Genomic DNA, 21,548 nt, shown 5'->3' on the forward strand with positions numbered 1-21,548 from the left:
TGAAAGTCTTTTATTGATCACTTCATCATGCCTCTGCTATATAAATGTAAATATTAAAAAGACATTTCTCATAACTTAAAAGCTACAGGTTAAAAACATCCTTTTGGAATAAATTATTACAGCTATTATTAACATACAATTGATCAAATAAGGTAAATATATTACTATTATACATAAAAGTAAAATTATCAAAATATGTCTCTTAATGAAATGAATCAAGCTATCCTTACTTTTTTTTTAAGCTATTCTAATTGATGTATATTGGTATCTCATTGTCATTTTAATTTGCGTTTCCTTGACGATGAATGTGTTTAGCATCTTTTATGTGCTTTTTGGCCTTTCGCATATTTTTTTTTGGTAAGTGTCTGTTCAGATCTTTTGCTAATTTTCTGATTGGGTTATTTGTATTAATATTGATTTGTAGAGTTCTTTGTATATTCTGAATACAAGTCCTTTATCAGCAAGCCAAATATCTTCTCCCAGTCTGTGGCTTCCCTTTTCATTTCTTTTTTTTTTCTTCTCCTCAAAGCCCCCAGAACATAGTTGTATATTCTAGTTGTAGGTCCTTCTAGTTTTCCTATATGGGATGCTGCCTCAGCATGGCTTGAAGAGTGGTGCTAGGTCTGTGCCCAGGATCTGAACCAGTGAAACCCTGGGCCACCAAAGCGGAGTGTGGGAACTTTACCACTTGGCCACGGGGCTACCCCCCCCCCCCTTTTCACTTCTTAATGGTGTCTTTCAAAGAGCTAAAGGTTTTTAAAAATCTACTGTATTAATTTTTTCTTTACTATTTCATATTTTTTTGTATTCTATATAAGAAATCTTTGCCTACTCAAAGGCCACGGAACTTTTTCTCTTATGTTTTCTTCTACAAGTTTTATAATTTTAGGTTTTACATTTAGATGTATAATCCACATTAAAATTTTCTTTGAAGCTTTCTTTTTGTTTCTTTTCTCCCCAAAGCCCCAGTACATAGTAGTATATCCTGGTAGGTCATTCTAGTTCTTCTATGTCGGATGCTACCACAGCATGGCTTGATGAGTAGTGTGTAGATCCATGCCCAGGATCCAAACTGGCAAATCTTGGGCTGCCATAGCAGAGTGCACAAACTTAATCACTTGGCCACAGAGGCAGCTCCTAGATCTATAATCCATTTTGAGTTTATTTTTGTATATGATTTTAAGTAAGGTTTTATGTTCATTTTCAGCACTGTTTGTTGAAAAGACTTTCATTTCCTCACTGAATTGGCTTGTAAATCAATTGCTTATATATGTGTGGTCTATTTCTGTTCTATTTGTTCCATTGATGTACATGTCTATCTTTTTGAAATACCAAACGGTTTTGATTACTGTAACTTTTTAGCAGTTTCTGTTTTTTTCCTTTATTAAAATTGCTTTAATCATAATAAATTCTTTGCATTTTCTTATATTATTAGAATAAGCTCATCAATTTCTACAAAAAGTCTTCTGGGAATTGATTATGATTCTATTGCTTCTATATACATCAATTTTGGAGAATTGCCATCTTACCAATTTGAATCTCCTGTCCATGAACATATGGCATATATTTCCATTTATATACATATTCTTCAAATTCTCTCAGCAATACTTTATAATTTTTATTTTAGGAGATTTGTTTCTAGGTATTTTGTGGTTTTGGTGTTACTGTGAAGGGGATTCTTAAATTTTTGTTTTCCATTTGTTTGCTCACAGTACAATTGTTTGCTGCTGGTCCAATTGATTTTCATATATTCACTTTGTATCCTGTGACCTTGCTAAATTTATTCAAGTAGTTGTTTTGTAGATTTTCTATGTAAACAACATTATCATCTGTAAGTAAGGACAGTTTTATTTCTTCTTTCCTAATATTTATGCCTTTTGTTTGCTTTTCTTGCGTTATTGCAGTAGCTTGGCCGTCTAGGATGATGTTGAATATAAGTGGTGAAAGTGGACATCCTTCTCTTATTCTTGATTTCAGGGAGAAGCAATTAAATCTTATATACCATTAAGTATGATGTTAGATTTAGTTTCTTTTTTAAAAAAGTACATTCCACTTATCAGTGTCAGGACCTTTTTACTATACTTAGTTTGAAGAAATTTTTTTATCATGAATTCATGTTGGATCTTGTCAAATGTTTTTTCTCCATCTACTGAAATATTAATATAATCATTCTTTTTTTTCTGTTAATGTGGTGAATTACATTGCTTGATTTTCAACAGTTAAAGCAACCTTACCTTCTTTGGTTAAACCTTATTTACACACTTATTTTGTTTATCCTATTTATTTTTTGTGATACTATTGTAAAAGGAATTTTCTTAATTTCATTTTGAGCTTATTTGTTGCTAGTGTATACAAATACGATCAATTTTTATACATTGACTTGTATCTTGCAACCTTGATGAAATATTTTTTTTAGCTTAAATAGCTTTTTGTATGTAGATTCCTTAGAATTTTCTGTATAAAAGATCTGCATGTTGTATGAATGCTTTTTGTTTCTTTATCTTGCTTACTTGCCCTGCCTGGCTAGAATCTTCACTACAATGTTGAATAGAAATGGTGAGAGCAAACATACTTATCTTCTCCCTAGTTTAGGGGGAAAGCCTTCAGCCTTTTACTGTTAAGTAGGCTGTTAGCTGTGTGTTTGTGTGTTTTTTAATATTCCCTCTGTTCAGTGTCTTTCAGTGTTTTTATCAAGAAGTGTCAAATTTTGTGAAATGTTTCTTTCTGAATCTATTGAGATGATTGTGTGCTTTCTGTCCTTTATTCTGTTAATGTGGTATATTACATTAACTGATTTTTATATGTTGAACCAATATTGAATTTCTGGGATAAATCCCACTTGTCATTGTGTATAATCATTTTTATATATTGCTGGATTTTATTTGCTAGTATTTTATTGTAGATATTTTGGTCAATATTCAAAAGGGATATTGATCTGTAGTTTTCTTGTGATGTCCTTGATTTTAGTATCAAGGTAATCTTAGCCTCAAAGGATGAATTTAGAAATGTTCTCTCTTCTCAATTTTTTGGGAAGAGTTTGTTAAGGATTAGTATTAATTTTTCTCTAAAAGTTTTGTAGAATTTACCAGTGAAGATATCTGCACATGGACTTTTCCTGGTAAGAAGTTTTTTGATTAGTAAATCAGTACTACTTTTTTGTTTTTGGTCTATTCAAATACTCATTTCTTCTTTAGTCAGTTTTGTTTGTGTCTTTCTAAAATTTTGCCCATATTATCTAGGTTATCTAATTTTTTGACATATAATTGGTCATAGTATGTCCTCTCTTTAATTCTTGTTTTACAAATTTGTGTCCTTTTTTTTTCTTAGTTAACATAGGTAAAGATTTGTCTATTTTGTTGATCGCTTTAAAGAACAACTTTTGGTTTTATTGATTTTCTCTGTTGTTTTTCTATTCATTTTTCATTTATTTTCACTCATCTTTATTATTTCTTTTATTCTGCCTTCTTTGGGATTAATTTGCATTTTTAAGTTTCAGAATGTGAAAGATTAGATAATTGCTTTAAGAACTTTCTTCTTTTTTAATATAGGCATATCCAGCTATGTATTTCTCTTTACTGCTTTCTGTGCATCCACAGCTTTTTAAAGGATGTAATTTTGTTTCACTCACGCCAAGGTACTTTCTAATTTCTCTTGTTATTTTCTCTTTGACTCTCTTGGTTATTTAGGAATGTGTTGTTTAATTTCTACATGTTCTTGAAATTCTTAAATTTTCCTCTGTTATTGATTTCTAATTTCCTTCCATTTTTGTTTGGAGAACAGGTTTTGTATTATTTCCATTACATTAAATTTACTGCAACTTGTCTTATGCTCTTTTTTTTCAATTTTGTGGGGAAGATTGGCCCTGAGCTAACATCCCTTACCACTCTTCCTCTTGTTTTGCTTGAGGAAGATTGTCCCTGTGCTAATATCTGTGCCAGTTTTCCTCTGTTTTGTATGTGGGATGCCACTACAGCATGGCTTGATGAGTGGTGTGTAGGTCCGTGCCCAGGATTTGAACCCATGAACCCTGGACCACCAAAGCAGAGTGCAGAAACTTAACCACTTTGCCACTAGGCTGGCTCCTTTATGCTCTACCTTGTGATCTTTCCTGGAGAATATTCCTTGTGAACTTCAGAAAAGTGTGTGTTTTGCTGTTATAGGGTGGTGTGCTTTATATGTGTATGTTCTAGTTGATTTGTAGTGTCATTCAATTCTTTGATTTCCTTTTTGATATTCTTTCCAATTGTTATATCCATTATTGAAAGTTGGATATTAAAGTTTTCAACTGTTATTGTTGACTTGTCTATATCTACACTTAATTCTGACATATTTGCTTTATTTCTTTTCGGACTTTCTTGTTAAGTGCATCTATATTTGTAATTGTTGTGTCTCCTTGATAGATTGCCCTTTTGTCATTATACAATATCTTTCCTTGTTTCTACTAACAATTTTTGTCTTAGAGTTTATTTTTCTGATATTAGTATAGGCATTCCATCTCTCTTTTGCTTTGTTTGGTATACGATTTTCCTTACTTCTACTTTCAACGTATTTGTGTTTTTGTCTCTAAAGTGCATTTTGACATTTTCTGCTTTTTAATTGGAGTGTTTAATGTGTTTATATTTATTGTAATTACTGATATGCTAAGATCATTTTGCTATCTACTTTCAATATGTTTTATATCTTTCCCCTCATTTGTTTCTCCATTATTGCCCTGTTTTGTGTTAAATAGATATTATCTAGTGTATCATGTTAATTCCCTTCTTATTGATTTGACTATATTTTGGAATTACTTTTCTTAGTGATTACTGCATGGATTACAATTAACTTAATTTAGTTGATAGCAGTCTAGTTCAAATTAATGCCAACTTAATTTCAATAAGATATTGTCATAGAAATTACATCTGGATACATTATATACACCTCATCCAGATTTATAATTATTGCTTTATGTATTTTTTATATCAGTAGGATAAAAAATATTTACAAACATAAAATATATTTACTTTTTATATTTACCTGTGTAATTATATTTACTCTTGCTCTTTATTTCTTCAGGTGGATTTCAGTTATTTTCTAGTGTTCTTTCATTTCATCCAGAAGGACATTCTTTTAGATTTCTTGTAGGGAAGGTTTGTTTATCTGATCATATCTTAGCTTCCTCATTTTTGAAGAAAATTTTTGCTATCAAATTCTTATTTGATAATATTTTATTTTGGGACTTTGAATATGTTATCCCACTCCCCTCTGACCTCCATGATTTCTGATGAGAAATCAGCTGTCAGTCTTATTGAGGATTCCTTGTGCATGATGAGTTGCTTCTGTGTTCTTGTGTTCAAGATTCTTTTTGTCTTTTGACAGTGTGATTATGATATGTCTAGGTGTGGATCACTTTTTTTTGGAATGTGTAGTAACTTTTGGTTGTACAGTGGACAGAATGGATGATATATTTTAGAGAATGGATTCTGTTATGTTCTTCTGAAGTATATTTGTATTTTATTGTAGAAGGCAGTTCAATTACTGATCACTTCAAGGTTGATCATCTTAAACTTCTATAGGCATAGTTTTAAATTTTATTGAGTTAGATCTGTTAAAAGCCTTAGGTATTTCCAAACTGCTCTAACTTGGGGTCAAACTTTGTCTCCCATGGAGATTTTATCAGGGCTTGGTTTTCAGCTTTATGAGGGAAAACAAAGCTTTCTCTAGTACACGGTTCTTATTCTCAATAAGGTGTTATGCCTGAGGTATTAAATATTCTTCCACTTTGGCTGTACTGGACTCTCAACACCTTCCTACCCAGAATTACTTCATCTCTAGTCTATCCGGTTTTCTTTCAACACTGTAGTAAGTTCTGTTTGACTTTTTTTGTATTTTTAAAATTTTTTTTAAAGATTTTTTTTTTCCTTTTTCTCCCCAAGCCGCCCAGTACATAGTTGTATGTTCTTCATTGTGTGTCCTTCTAGTTGTGGCATGTGGGATGCTGCCTCATCATGGTTTGATGAGCAGTGCCATGCCCGCACCCAGGATTTGAACCAACGAAACACTGGGATGCCTGCAGCGGAGCACATGAACTTAACCACTCGGCCACGGGGCCAACCCCACTTCTGTTTGATTTACTTAATGTAGTTTCACCCTGTGTATATGCTGCCTAGCCCTCAGCTTCAGACTTACAGGAAATGATCCCAGAGTTTTCTGGGTTACTCCCTCGTTACCACCACCATGTATAGTTTCCTCCTCTCTGATGCCCTACTCTACAGATTTTAGCTGCTTCAATAGCCTCAACTTTGAATTCTGTATGCTTAGCATACAGGGTCTCTTTACTTTGATTGGGATCTGGTTTCTTGCCATAGTTGGGAAGTTTTTCCTGGGTGGAGAGTCAGTGCTATTATAGGAGATCATCTTGTGTATGTCTCTTCTCTCAGGGATTGCTGTATCATCTTGCTTGTTTTCTCATGTCTGAGAACAGTTGTTTCATATATTTTCTGAGCTTTGTAATTCTTTACAGTGAGGCTAGTCTCTTAACAGTTACTCCAACATGGTTGAACCAGAAGTAGAGATGTTGCTTTTTTGTCCAATACTTCTCCTGCTTTTATTGAGTTGATCACATATTTGTTCTTCATTTTGTTAAAGTGATTATTTGGATTGATTATTTTTAAATATTAAACCAACCTTGCATTTTTGTGATAATCCCAACTTTTCATGATGTGTCATCTCTTTTATAAGTGATTGGATTCAATTGGATAGAATTTTTTCTTAGTATTTTTACATCTAGGTTTATGAGATAAATTCATCTATATGTTTTCTTTTTTGTAATATTCTTGGCATGTTTTAGTATCAGTGTTATCCTGAATTTATGAAATGAGTTAGGCAGTGTTTCCTTTTTTTTATATGGAAGAGTTTATTTGATTGGCTATCTTATAAGTTTCTAAGCATTTAGAAGTGAAATCATCTGGGATTGGAAGTTTCTTTGTGGGAAAGTTTTAAATTAATGATATGGTCCATTTAATAGTTATTGAGTAATTCACATTTTATATTGCTTCCTATGTCAGTTTTAGTAAATTGTGTTCTTATAAGAAATTGTGCATTTCATCTACTTTTCAAATGTATTAGCATATATAGTTCACCATATGTTCATTCCATTTTTTTCTTTGCTTGTTTGAAGTATAACAGATCTGCAGTACTATTCTTTTAAAATTCTTGATATTAATATGTGTTTTCTTTCTCTTTATTCTGGATGAGCTTTGCTGGAATGTGTTAGTGTTAAAAGTCTTTTTCAAAGAACTGACTTTCATATTTTAAATTTTCTACAGGGTACATTTAAAATTTTCTATGATTTTCTCTTTTCTTTATTATTTCTTTTCTTCTAATTTTTTTTTTTGTTTTAAAGTATTGCTCTTTTAAAAATCTTCTTATAATAAAACTTAGATAATTGGTTTTTCAGCCACATGTATAAATCAGTGAAAATCAATCATCTGCATCTATGTGTATATATATATATGAATTTTCATCTTAGAATGAATTTAACTGTGTTCCACACGTTTTGATTGCCATATATTGATTATAATTTAGTTAAAAATACTATCACTGTGATAAGAGAAGATATGCAGTGTAGTATAAATTCCTTTGAAATTTGTTGAGACTTACTTTATGGACCAGCATGTGATCAATTTTGGTAAATGTGCCTTTGAAAAGAATATATATTCTGCGCTTCTATAAATGTCAAGTGTTCCATAATTAGCACTAGGTATCCTTTTTAATCACGTTTTCAAATTGTCTCAATCCTTTCTGAATATTTTCTTGGTTTTTCTCAGTTAGTGGTATTGGTGTGTTAAAATTTCTCACTGTAATTCTAAATTTGTCTCTTTTTTTTCAAATTTTACTTATATATTTTGCAGATCTATTATATGTATATACTTTTAAGATTTTTTTGTCTTCTTGATGGAATTTCCCTTTTTTTATCATAGAATATCCCTGTTCATTTCTAGCAATGTTTGTTGATCTAAAGCCTACCTTGTCTGATATAAATATAGCTGCATTAGCTTTCGTTTTGATAGTGCTTTCCTGTTGCAACTTTTTCATTCGTTTGTTTTCAGTCTCTTTAATGTAAAGTTGTCTTTATAAGAAATATATAGTTAAGTTTTTAAATCCAGAATAACAATTTTTGTCTTTATTTGTAATATTTAGTCCATTTGTATTTAGCCCATTTACTGATATATTTGTGTTTGAAATCTGAATCTTATTTTTTGTTTTGTATTGTCTTATATTTTAGATTTCCATTTGCTTACTTTTTTTGCCTTTCGTTTAGTGGAAGGGAAGCAGATGATATAGAGACATTGTCAGGTTATTTTCAAATAGCTGTTTCCAGAAGGCCATAGATTGACACTTTGCTGAAATATTACAGATAATATGAGGAAAGCATTGTTTATGCATACTCACAGAGAGGATACTCCTCATAGGAATGGTGAAGGTCAACAGAGTAGTTAAAGAAGACTGAAGATCAGATGCTATTATTATTTGAGACTGTAAACTTAGTGAAAACAAAGACCATATATGTTTGATTTACTATCTGTTCTATTTTACACTACATAGCGTGGTACTTTTTGAATGAATAACTGATTGAATGGCTGAATAAATGAATTGGCTGTAACTATGGTATATTCCAAAGAGCAACACAATAGATTCAGAAGTCTTTATTTCAAGGTTTGCCTTGGTGCTTTAAAGCACGAATTTAAACAAGCACTAAATATTTCTGAGTCTCAGCTTACTCATCATGGGGTCATGGTGAGGCTTTAATAATAAAAAGAGTGTTGGGACTGGCCCCGTGGCCAAGTGGTTATGTTCGCGTGCTCCACTTTGGCGGCCCAGGGTTTTGCTGGTTTGGATCCTGGGCACAGACATGGCACAGCTCATCGGGCCATGTTGAGGTGGCGTCCCACATGCCACAACTAGAAAGGACCCACAACTAAAATATACAACTATGTACTGGGGGGCTTTGGAGAGAAGAAGCAAAAGAAAAAAGAAGAAGATTTGCAACAGCTGTTAGCTCAGGTGCCAGTCTTTGAAAATATAATAATAATAAGAGTATCAAATCATTTTGCATTTTTAGACAAATATGGTGCATTATTGTTAGATACTATATGCAGCTGCAATTTTAAGACATGCTATTTATCAAAACCCGTTTATAGTGTTCTAGAATTAAAAAAAAAAACTTCTTTCCTTTAAATGTGGAAATGCACTTTAATGTTTAATTTCTCCTTTGTGAACTTTTAGAGGGCCAAAAATAGTACCCTTTTACTTTTTGTTGTTTTAAAAATGGTAATTTTACTAAGCCTTATAACTTATAATATACTTTCAATTTATATTATCTCTGTATTCTTCCAACCAGCTTTGTTAGCTAGAGAAGCTGTTAGTCTAGTGATTAGAGCCGTGTTTCTTGAATTCAAATCCAAACTCTGACTCTTACTTGCTTACATGCTATATAGCTTTGGATAAGTTATTTTATATCTTTGTCTCTTGGTTTTCTCATATGTAAAATGGGGATAGCAATGATTCCTACCTCATAGAGGCCATTGTGAGAATTAAATAGGTTAGTACACATAGCATTTAGGACAGTATGTGGCGTGTAGAAATTATCAGAAAATGTTAATTTTTATTAAAAATTAATGTTCATATTAGTATATTAGCTAAAATTAATGTTCATATTAATTAATCTAGAGATAAATATTTGTATTTATATTAACACTTTATAGTTGAGAAAACAGAGGTTGGGAGAGGTTAAGTGAGTTTTCCAAGGTTACTCAGTGAATGGCAATGCTAAAACCTGAGCTTGGATCTTCCGATTCGAAGTTCAGTGCGATGGTGTGATAAGTGTTCTGGCCTCTACAACATAGGTTTTGGTAAATATTTTTGGATGATAATAGTTGAAAGGACCAATTTAGCTGAGAAGTTTCCTGGGGAATTCTAAAGACAATTGAAACTAGAAAAATTAAAAGTTTTTGGTTCTAATTAGTTCATGTCTATAATTTCCCATCTATGTATTTTTTTTTCAGTATGTGTATACTTAATTGGAGGTAACGGATTGTTCTAGTTCTAGAAGGAGGAATAAGTCTGGCTTCTTGGGCCAGATTTTAATGAGAGCAGGTAAAATCACCATGAGGTTCACTGATGTGGTTTTGAGGAGAGGGTTATCTTATTATCTTGGATCACTGCCTGATCAATCCTAGAATCAGGCAGCCAAAGAATGTTACCGCTGAAAGAAACCTAAGAGGTTAGATAACTCAATATTTTCATTTTGCAGATTAGGCCCTCAGAGGGTAAATCCCTCACCCGTTGTTGCTCAGTGAGTCAGTTGGGCTAGAATTCAAGTCTGCTGGTTCCCAGGCTGGTGCTCCATCTAGTACAACACAGGCTCAGGAAAACAATTGCCGTGCCAGTAGAACTAGGAAAAGAAGTAATTTATAACTTTGGTACATATTAGGTTAAAGTTTAATTCTGAGTATTCTTTTGGAGAAAGACACACTAGAGCTCCTTTTAAAGCAGGGTATTGCTGTGTTCTTCAAGTGTAATACAGTAGTGACTTTTCAATCATTTGCTTTGTCGCTGTCTATAGTCATCTTTACTCATTTTTAGTTGTTGATTATCTGGCTTGGGAATTCACCAGACTCTTTACTTTTTGTTTTCTCCCATCCCACTGTTAACATTTTTGGCAGTTCATTAGAATATCCGTCAGAGACAAGAGAGACAAAGAATGGAGGTCACACCTGAGTTTATACCGTTTTGATGAAACTGTTAGTTCTGTTGATGGAGAAAATGGAAATTGATTTCATGATTGTTTGTGAACTTACCATTATTATTCTTATGTAGCAACTACTTCTAAATTTTGCTTAAAACCTTACTCTACTTTACATATTCTTTAACATGTTCTGATAGATGTTTGGAAATATACCAAACACAGTACAAATTGCATAGCCATGTTGTGAGAATTAAATAAGATCCAATATATTAGAGGTAGTTTGTATACCATAAAGCTTAACACAAAATATGTAAGGTATTATTGTCCCTATTTTTCGAAGTAAGAAACTAAAGTTTGGTTATGACTATTACTTGGTTTGTTGGGGCTTGCCACATGCTCCATACAGCATCCCAATCTGTCAAAGACACTTGTAGCACAAATGGATCTTCTGGGTCATTAAGAATGGAAAAGCCGCTTGCTCCACAGCCTGGACTAGCTGAAAGTCTCCTCTCACCTGGGCTGCATTCAGAGTTCGCAGCCTTGCAGATTCTGAATGCTGAACCTTCACTGAATGATGACAAATGTCACTGTCATGGCTCATAATATTTAAATGTATGTTCTTTTAGCTGCATGAACTTCTATTAAACCCTGTTCTCTTAATTTTTATTACCAGGTAACCTTGGACGGGTGGACCAGGTCTCTGAGTTTGAGTATGATTTATTCATAAGGCCGGATACCTGTAATCCACGCTTCCGAGTCTGGTTCAACTTTACTGTTGAAAACGTGAAAGAATCACAGGTGAGGGAAATACTGTAGTGGACGCCTTCAGTGTGGTTTTGGTAAGAAGATTATGCTTTTGTTTTATTTTAGGAATATCAAAATAATGACCATAATAGGAATATATTCTTGTATATCTATAGCAGTGATACAGTTTTGTTTCAAGAGATATAGAGAAATAGGTATAACATGCTGACTTTTGTTATCTAATGGTTATTAAGTAATACAAAACAGATTATCTGAGACCAAAAAGTGTTCTTTACTGATTGAAGCATTAGCTTGATATGCCAGGCTTTCTTGAGGGACACTGTAAGAAACCACACTGCAAGTGATTTGCTATTATGTTTATTATAGAGTGCTGTTCTCTATATTATTTCTTCTTTATAAAGACCTGTGAGGGACATTTCTCACAAGCTTCAGTTTCTGAAAAAGCTTTTGTTCTCTTATACCACAAGGTGTTTATATCTTAAAAACAACGTGATTCTTGTAACTCATCCTATTTTCCCTTCACTTTGGCTGCTGGAAAACACAGAGCCAATTTTACAGCCCTTTCTAATTATTCTGGGAAAGTTTTTTGCTTATGTTTCTGTATACTATCTTTTCTTTTATTTTGATCATATTAATCTGTCTTTAACTGTGAGTTCATCACGTACATTTTCTAACAGTGTATATTTTTATAATCCTTTTTAAATCTGTTTTGAATGAGAGGTAATATTGATAAAAATACAAAGAACTAAATACATATACTTTGAACAAGCATTAATAAAAATCTAATCTGAATAAATCAGTTACCATTCTGGTATATTGAGACAGCTGATCATGGAAGATTCTACACAAACTCTGTACATGTGATATGATTCTTTTAAGCAGATGAAAGCATGGCCCTGTAACCTAACATCTGTCTTCTTCCTTCGGGGTCATCTTATTCTAATATATTTGAGAAAGTGAGGTGTTAGTCTAATTTCCTCTCCCATGTCAATCTGTCCTCTTGGCTCTTTCACCTGGTTGCTTGCTGCTCTCCGTTTCTCTCAACTGCAACTTGAGTCATGAGTCAGGCAGTGGTCAGCATCTGAAATTTAAGGACTCTGGGTTTTGCTTGACCCAATGTTGTTCCTGGTACACTGGCTTATTCTGCAGAATAGGGGTACAGGAACAGCCGCTTCACTTATTACCAATTCTCTTAATTCTCTATAATACCGCTGACCCGGGACTGGCTGTATGTAACGTGTACTGAAATTTAGGGGCTAACTGGAAGGAATTAAATGTATAGGAGAGCTCTGAACATTGTTAGCTAAATATGATTTACCTCTGCATTTTAGGACAAGTGGGAAAAGAAGTTAAACCCCACACAGAGAGCTGCTCAAGGACAAACTTTAGTTCCTAGCTTGGTTCTTGGTTTTACTTATTTTCCCATGAAAGAATTCCTTTTTCAATTTTTCACAGTAAGAATAATAATATTCCTCCCCTCCACCCACTTTGGGAAATCCTGAACTTAACCTACAGGGATTCACCTGACCCTAGGATTATCCCACTTGTTTCACCAAGACAATCAATAATCCCCCAAGTGTGTTTTCCAAAGTCTATGTCACTGAGTCTTGAGAGTAGGAGGGCTTAGCCTGATGTGCTAGACTGAGTCTTAGCCCTCAAAATTTGGATCCCCTATGAAGATCTCTCTGCTATCATGAAGTAAAATACAACTTATCCTTCTGTTGTTGTTCCTGTCTCATGTCAGTAACCTACGATTGTCACATACACACACCACTGAAAAACAAACAGTAATTCTGAGGCAATATAGTCAATTCATATGAAAGAAGGGAAACCTTTTCTTAAAATTCTGCAGGATTTCTAAGTTCACAGAAGGGATTACTCTTTTCTTCTTTATGCATAGCATATGCACATCCTTTAGCTTGCCTACTGCATGTAGGAATCCACTAACTCCTAAGAAATGAGACCTATTACTTATCAAACAACAAAATCATCTATCTTCATTATATCCTTTGCTAAAGAGAGACTTAGTGGAAGCTCTGAAATTATAGTTTTTCTTTAACTTTGGGCCACATTAGATTTCTGGCTCAGTTTTTCTTTTAGTTTAGGCTCTTTCTAAAGAGAATCCTTATATAGCTCCTATGGTCAGGAGGTGGGGTGGGAGGGTGAGATGACTAGAGAGTTAGGGAAAATGTGTTTCTTAAGTTATACTACTTGGGATAGTCTCTTGGACAAGTTGCTTATACATTTCAAAGTTTCTTGTTCTTTGCTGTTCTGGCTTGCTTACAGGTATGTTCTTGTTTGTTGTTTAAAATATCTTTTCCAGAGTGTTATAAGTTTCATACTACGTGTTGAAGACATACAGTCTCTTTTGCAGTCTTGTCCACGAATTAAATAAGCAAGTAACAATAATGTGTTCCAAGCATTTATTCTAATAAGAGTATTGGTGCTGTTTTATGGATTCTTATTTTTAAGGTTGTAGGAACCAATGTTTGCTCTGTCTCTCTGGATTCTATCTTCTTATCCATTGCTATCCTACCCTTGTTAAAATTATAAATCATGAACATGTTTATCTGTTTTCCCAGAGCCTGCTACTTTATCAGACTCTTTCTGTGAGCCATTGCTTCATCAACTGTAATCACATTATATAGTTATGGAAATCTGTCTCAAGAAGGCATAAAGATCTGCTGGAAAGATACAATACATATCTCTAGCTCACAGGATATTTGTTTTCATGGTTGTCTACATGAAAGAGAATGGCTTTACTATTAAGTTTGACTTGTGAGGTCTGTTTTTATAATGTTTCTTCCTATAATCTTTTTCCATCTCTCCAATTTCCGTTAAAATGAGACCTGCATGAATGTAATCTAGTCAGGAACCTTATTTCGGATTTTGTACTAATGGGCAAAAGAAATATTAGTCGTCCAAGGCCAACTCCATTAAATGAATGTTAAAAATTGCAGCATCAAATATAGTATGTAAACAAGTCTAGCTTTTGAGTTATTTTCCTTGATGTTTTTAGGAAGTGATAAAAACTTAGAACATACAGTGCTGTAGTCCAGGAATGATATATTAACCCTCAAACGTAATTGCTAAATAGTGCCTTTGTAAGAGTCTATCAAAACTAAACATCCTGATATCTTTATTGAAAAATAATTTTCTCTCTGAAAAACTTGTATTAAATATTCTTATGTTGAAATTTATTATTGATGCAGCAGAACACTTGTGTGATGTGAAAGCAAATCTTTTTATTTAAATACTCATGATAAAACTTTAGCCAATAAGAGGAAATAAAATGGTACGCCTGGACTATTTAAACTTTGTTTTCTTTCCTCAATTGTCTTTTTATCTCTTTGAATCCATTTTTTCTCCTTTCTGATTATAAAAGTAGCCACTTCTCAGTATAGCAAATTGGGAAAATATAATTATTAGAAGCAGAGAAAAAGCACCCCCCCACACACCCATAATCTTACTACCTAGAAACAAATACTATTAACTTTTTATCATATTTACTTGTAGATTTATTATTTTCTCTTTTATTTTTTGGAGCATAATTAAATTTGTACTGTATATACATTTTTATGTCTTGCTTATAAAGAAATGAAACTATCACTAGCAATGTTTTATATCATTAAAAACTTCATAAACATGGCTGTACAATAGATATTTACTACTGGACCATTTCCCTACTCTTGGGCATAAAGATTATTTTCCATCATCTGTTATCATAAATAACGCTATAGTGAACATCTTTATGCATGACCTGTTACCCACATTTCATTTTGCTTCCTTAGAATAAATTCCTATGAGGGGAATCGATGGGCAAGGATATGAATATTTTAAAGACTCTTGTTACAGTTTCTAAATTGCTACCAGAAAATTTTTACTATTTTGCTGTCCTATCAGTAGTAAATGAGATGCTTTTCCTTGAATTTCTTGCTTTGAATTGTTTTATGAACTCAGATGTTCAGACATTTAGAACAAATTGTTTCTTTGTCCTCACACTTTGAAACTTCTCACAAATAAATAGGATGTGATGCAATGTTTCAGGCCTCTAGTCATAAAGGAATTAATTGCATTCCAGCAATAACATGAGACAATAAAACAGACCCCTATATTATTTTCACTCTTTTTCTCAATTCATCAATCCTGTTTTATCTGGGTGTGCCAGCAGATTGTCCTCTGAGGTATGTAATGGGAGATTTTTTTTAAAAAGTGTTTTTTTTTTTTTAATCAACGAAGTATTTCTTATATTACTGCAAGCAGTAATGTAACTTAAACACACACACACATGCTCTCTCTCTTTTATGTATGACATGTCTGAATTGGACTTTAAAATTCTAAGGGAATTTGCTGCTTCTTTAGTCCCCATCCTGGAGATTTCAGGCTAAGTGAAACTTCATCTTGACCATGGCCAGAAGCAACATATCACAGTATAAACAGCACAGACAATGGATTCAAACAGATTTGTGTTTATATCCTGACTTTGATACTTATGAGATGTTTTGATTAGTTAACTAACTTGATTAGTTAATTAATCTTTTGGTACCTCAGTTTTCCATCTGTAAAATGAAGATAATAATACTATTTCATGTGGATGTTGTGAAAATTAAATGAGACAATGCGTGTAAAGAGACTACTGTGGTGTTTGGTAGATAGTAATAGGGGCTATTGTTTTTATTAAACATCATAACAGTAGTAATAATGCTAATAACAGCAAGAGCAAAATCTACCACAACAGGTTATTAGTAAATTACTACTACTTTTTTTGTTCCTCTCTTTCACCTTCTCTTCCTCTTCCTTATTCTGCTTGTCCTTTTCTTCCTCTTCCTCCTCCTCCTTTCAGATCTCCTATTGCTAATTATCATCATCTTCATCATCATGATCAAGTAAATTGTAATGGTTAAGAATATGGACTCTATGTTAGATATACCTGAATTCCAGGCCTACCTCTGCCACTTACTATCCCTTTGACCTTGGGAAAGTTATTAATCTATTTAAATTATCAATTTCTATGTCCATTTAATGGGGTTAATAGTAGTATCTAATAGAGTTAGTGTAAGAATTACATTTGATAATGCATGTAAAACAATTAATCTAATGCCTGGTACATAAGAAGTACTCAATAAATGTTAGCTATTTATGTTATTCTACTTCTAATACTACTTCTTCAAGATGGAACACAGGTTCTCTTTTTCTCTGTCATTCAATTTATTATAGAATTAGCTGACTTTGATTGAACACTTCTATGTTAAAGGTACTGTTCTAAGTCCTTTATATTAGTTAGTTCATGTAATATGAAAATAATCCTTTGAGGTAAGTACTATTATTACCTACCTCCCTCATTTTACTGATGAAGAAATTGAAAGAAAGTAAGACATAGACAGGATAACTAACTTTCTCAAGATAATACAGGTAGTAAGTGGTAGAGGCAGGATTTATACCCAAGTAGTCACTGAAGAAATACTCACTGTGGAAAATTTGGAAAATATGCATGAGTGTTAGGAACAGAAAAAAAACAAAACAAAACCCCAAACCCATAATCATACTACCTAGAAGGAATTACTGTGAAACTTTTGGCATATTTACTATTAGGTTTATTTGTTTTCTAGTTGTTTTTTGGAATATATTATTTTATGGCTACAGAGCTTACTCTCTGAACTTCTGCCTTATACTGCTTCTCAAAATATCACCTTATTGGTGCAGAAAAACCAACAGCTAAAATTTACCACCCATTGAAACTAAGACTTGTAGCACAGTAGGGTGAGAAAGGAAGTTCCTTATCTGATAAAGGATCTCTTCAAAGAATCAAGAGCAAACATCATATAGTTACCAGAAACTATGTGACTAGTTTGATGGAGTGGTGAAACTTGAAAAGCATTTAGTTTAAAGTCAGGAACAAGACAAGGATGACCTTATCAATATACTTTTAAGAATTGTAGCGGAGGCTCTAACTAATGCAATAAGACAAGAAAAAGAAATAAGTGGTATAATGTTTGTAAAAAGGCATAATTTTAATTATTTGTAAATGTTATAATTGTCTAAAGGAATAAAAAGAGAGAATCTGTGGGTAAACTATTAGAACTAATAAAGAGCTGAGAAATGTTCCTGGATACAAGACCGACATGTATAATTTGATAATATTCTTTTATTTTAGCAATAATAAATTAGAAAATGGAATTAGAAAAAATTCCATGTACCATGGAAACAAATAAATAAACATCTAAGATGTGTAAGAGTAAGTCTAACAAGGATGTGCAGAGTTTAAGACCTTTATGTAAAATATTATAAAAGTTTACTAAAAGACATCAAAGAAGATCTAAATAATTAGGTATTATAAAAGTTTACTAAAAGACATCAAAGAAGATCTAAATAATTAGGAATGATATGCTATTTATTCAAAAGATATTTGGGGGCCGGCTCTGTGGCCGAGTGGTTAAGTTCGCATGCTCCGCTGTGGCAGCCCAGGGTTCGGATCCTGGGCGCGGACATGGCACTGCTCGTCAGGCCACGTTGAGGCAATGTCCCACATCCCACAACTAGAAGGACCTGCAACTAAGACATAGAACTGTGTATGGGGGGATTTGGGGAGATAAAGCAGAAAAAAAAAAAGAAGAAGATTGGCAACAGTTGTTGGCTCAGGTGCCACTCTTTAAAAAAAAAAAATTTAATGACCACCTCTCTGTTCTAGGCATTTGGAATATAGTAATCAAGAGAGAAAAAAGATACTAGCACTTGAGGGGTTCACATTCTAAGTGTGTCATTGGGGACAAGAAGAAAGACAAAAAATAGTTACAATAAGTAGATTAAAGAGTATATTAGAAAATGATAGTTTCTAAAAGAAAAAGTAGAGCAGGGTAAGAGGAATGTGTGGAGGAGGACAAAATGAATGGTCATTAAGGTAGGCCTCATTGAGAAGTTGACATTTGAGCAAAGACAAAGGAAGTAAGGAAATTTGCTGTACAGATATCTGGTAGAGGGGCATTCCTGCAAGTGGGAATAGCCATTGCCCTAAGCCACCTCTCTAAAGTGGGATCATACCTGGCTTGTCTGAGGTAGAGCAATGAAGCCAGTGTGATTAGAACTGAGTGAGCAAGGCAGAAAGTAGTATAAAATGTGATCAAAGAAGTGTGTATATGGTAGGGTAGTGGGTTGGAGTGATGATTTTGTAGGATCTGGTGGGCCACTGTAGAGACATTGTCTTTTACTTTGAGATAAAAACAAATTGGAGGAGTTTAACAGAGTAGTCACATGATATGACCTATATCATAAAATTACTCCTGTTTCCCTATTAAGAGTAGACATTAAAGCCAGAGTGGGCCAAGGATAGAAACACAGAGCCAGTTATGAGACTTTTATAGTTGTCTAAGTGAGAGGTGATAGTGGCTTGGGCCATTGGGTTAGCAATTTAAGTGGTGAGAAGAGTTTGAAGATACACCCAGAGGATTTCCTGATGGAATTGTTATGGATTTGCTACAAAGAGAGGAGTCAAGGTTGATTTCAGGCTTTTGGCGTGAGTATCTGGATGAGTGGGGATATCTTATCTACAGAGATGAATAAGGCTGCTGGAAGAGCAGGTTTGGGAAGAAAGATGAGTTCAGTTTTAGACAGGTTAAATATGAGATACCTATCAGATATTTGAATACACTACTCAGTAGGCAGTTGGATATATGAATCTGGAGACTGAAAGAGAAGTCAAGATTGGAGATGCGTATTTGGGAATTGTTGGTACATAGATAGTATTTAAAGTCATAAAACAGGGATGATGTCACCAAAGGAGTAAATGTAGAGAAAAGAAGAGGAACAAGGAGTGAGTTCAAGAACTCCAACCAAGGAACCAGCAAAGGAAAATGAAAAAGAGCAGGTTGTTAGTAAGAGGAAATCAAAGAGTGTGTATTATCCTGGAAGGCAAGTGAAGAAAGTTTATGCACTGTGATAAATGCTGCTTATAGTTCAAATGAGACAGGGACTCAGGATTGACTATTGGATTTGGGAATATGTAGGTCATTGATGACCTTGACAAAAAGCAGTTTTGGTTGAGTGCTAGAGTAGGCTTAAGAGAGAATGAGAGCATAATGTCCTCAAGGTTCATCCGTGTTGTTGCATATTACAGAATTTTCTTTTCTTTTTAAGGCTGAAGAGTATTCCATTATATGTATATTCCATATTTTCTTTATCCATTCATCTGTTAATGGACATTTAGGTTGTCAAATACTGCATAATTCAATTTGTTTGAGGTATCTAAAATAGTCAAATTCATACGATCAAAGACTGGAGTGGTATTTGCCAAAGGCTGAGTGAGGGGAAAGTTGGGAGTTACTAATCAACAAGCATTAAGTTTCAGATAAGCAAGATGAATAAGCTATAGAGATCTGCTGTACAACATTGCACCTATAGTCAGCAATAATATGTTGTACACTTAAAAATTTGGTAAGAGGGTAGATCTAATTTTAAGTGTTCTTACCACAATAAAATAAAATTTTAAAAAAGGGAATGGGAGGAGGTGAATTGGAGAGATCTAATACAGGCAACATTTTTTTTTTTTTCAAGAGGTTTGCTGCAAAGAGGAGCAAAGAAATGGAATGGTAACTGATAGAGGAAGTAGGGCTGAGAAAAATTTTTGATTAGATGAAAGAAATAGCATGTTCATATCCTGATTGGACCAATATAGTGTAGAGAAAACAACTGATGATGCAGGAGAGAAAAAGGATAATTTCTGGAGTGATGTTGCTGAGTATTGGGAAGAGACAGTCCATAAACTGAGGGATTGGCTTTAGATAGAAACAGGTATTTCTTGTATGGTAACAAGTGGGAGGGAAGAGACAGAGCAGATGCTAATAAGTAGATAGATGTAGTGGAAGTAATCTATGGAGATTTTCTTCTTATTTCTTCAATTTTCAATTCTGTCAGTGAAATAAGAAGCAGGATCATCAGCTAAGACTGACAATTGGGGAAGGAGATTTGGTAACTTGAAGTAATACAAGATATAATCATCAAGGAGAGTGGAAGAATGAAAGAATAAGGGTAGAATAATATGACTTGTCACCAGTAGTAAGGGTGGCATTGAGATATACAGACATGAATTTAAAGGCACAAAAGCCGCTGTGGGTGTTTGTTTTTCATCTATCCCATTTAGCTACAAGGCTGCAAATGCAGCATAGGGAGAAAGTTTGATTTAAACATAGTTGTGTTTTTATTCTTTCTGAGGAAGCATTATTTTATTTTGTTATTTTTGCCTTTTTAAATCAACTTGCTGAGATGTAATTTTCACACAATAAAAATATACCACAATCAAAATATAAAACATTTCTATTACTCCAGAAAGTTCCCTCACACCACCTTGGAATTAATTCTTTCCCCAAATGGTTGTATTCTTTTACATTCTCACTGGAAATATAGGATAAGGTTTCTTTTTTACATATTCCATTTCTCTCATCATGTTTATGTTCTCCATTAAATCCTTAAATATATTTATAATATACTTGAATACATTTATAATAGCTATATAAAGACCTCTTAGAATTCTATTATCTTTGTCATTTCTGAGTATGCTTCTATTGATTGATTTTTCTCCTGGTTATGGGTCACACTTTTCTGCCTCTTTACATATCTAGAAACTTTATTGGAGCTGGACATTGTGATTATTACATTGTTGAGTGTTTAGATTTTTTTTTTAATTGTTTATATTTTTTCTGGCAGGCAGTTAAGTTACTTGTGGAACAGCTTAATCCTTTGGAGGCTTATTTTAAAGCTTTGTTGGTGCAGGCCTAATGCAGTGATGGTAGTTTATTCCTGGTGGGTCCAGACATGACCCTTCTGGAATATCTACTGAGTGCTCCACATATTCAAGGGGGTCTCTCTATTCTTTCTGCCTATAACTGGGACATCTCCCATCCATACGTCTTGAAAGCCAGAGTGATCATAGGAATTATCTCATTCGTTTCCCTTCTCTTAGGGATCCAAGCTTTGTGATGCCTATTGTCCAATGTCTGAAAAGATCTATTTCATATATTTTATTCAGTTTTCTAATTGTTTTTTGCAAGAAGGCAGATATGGA

The 21,548-nt window shown here is 33.5% G+C and overlaps 1 protein-coding gene across 4 annotated transcripts in view; it reads left to right on the plus strand.

The window, feature by feature from the left end:
- Window positions 1–21,548, plus strand: part of AGBL4 (AGBL carboxypeptidase 4) — a 1,219,476-nt gene that overhangs the window by 214,690 nt on the left and 983,238 nt on the right. For all 4 annotated transcript variants that reach the window (XM_044770751.2, XM_044770749.2, XM_070509980.1 and 1 more), the window contains one exon: window positions 11,403–11,527. In XM_044770751.2, coding sequence (XP_044626686.1) covers window positions 11,403–11,527 — 125 coding nt within the window. The remainder of the gene's footprint in view (window positions 1–11,402; window positions 11,528–21,548) is intronic.

This window comes from Equus asinus, chromosome 5, assembly GCF_041296235.1.
Source record: "Equus asinus isolate D_3611 breed Donkey chromosome 5, EquAss-T2T_v2, whole genome shotgun sequence".
In the NCBI taxonomy this organism is placed as follows: domain Eukaryota; kingdom Metazoa; phylum Chordata; class Mammalia; order Perissodactyla; family Equidae; genus Equus; species Equus asinus.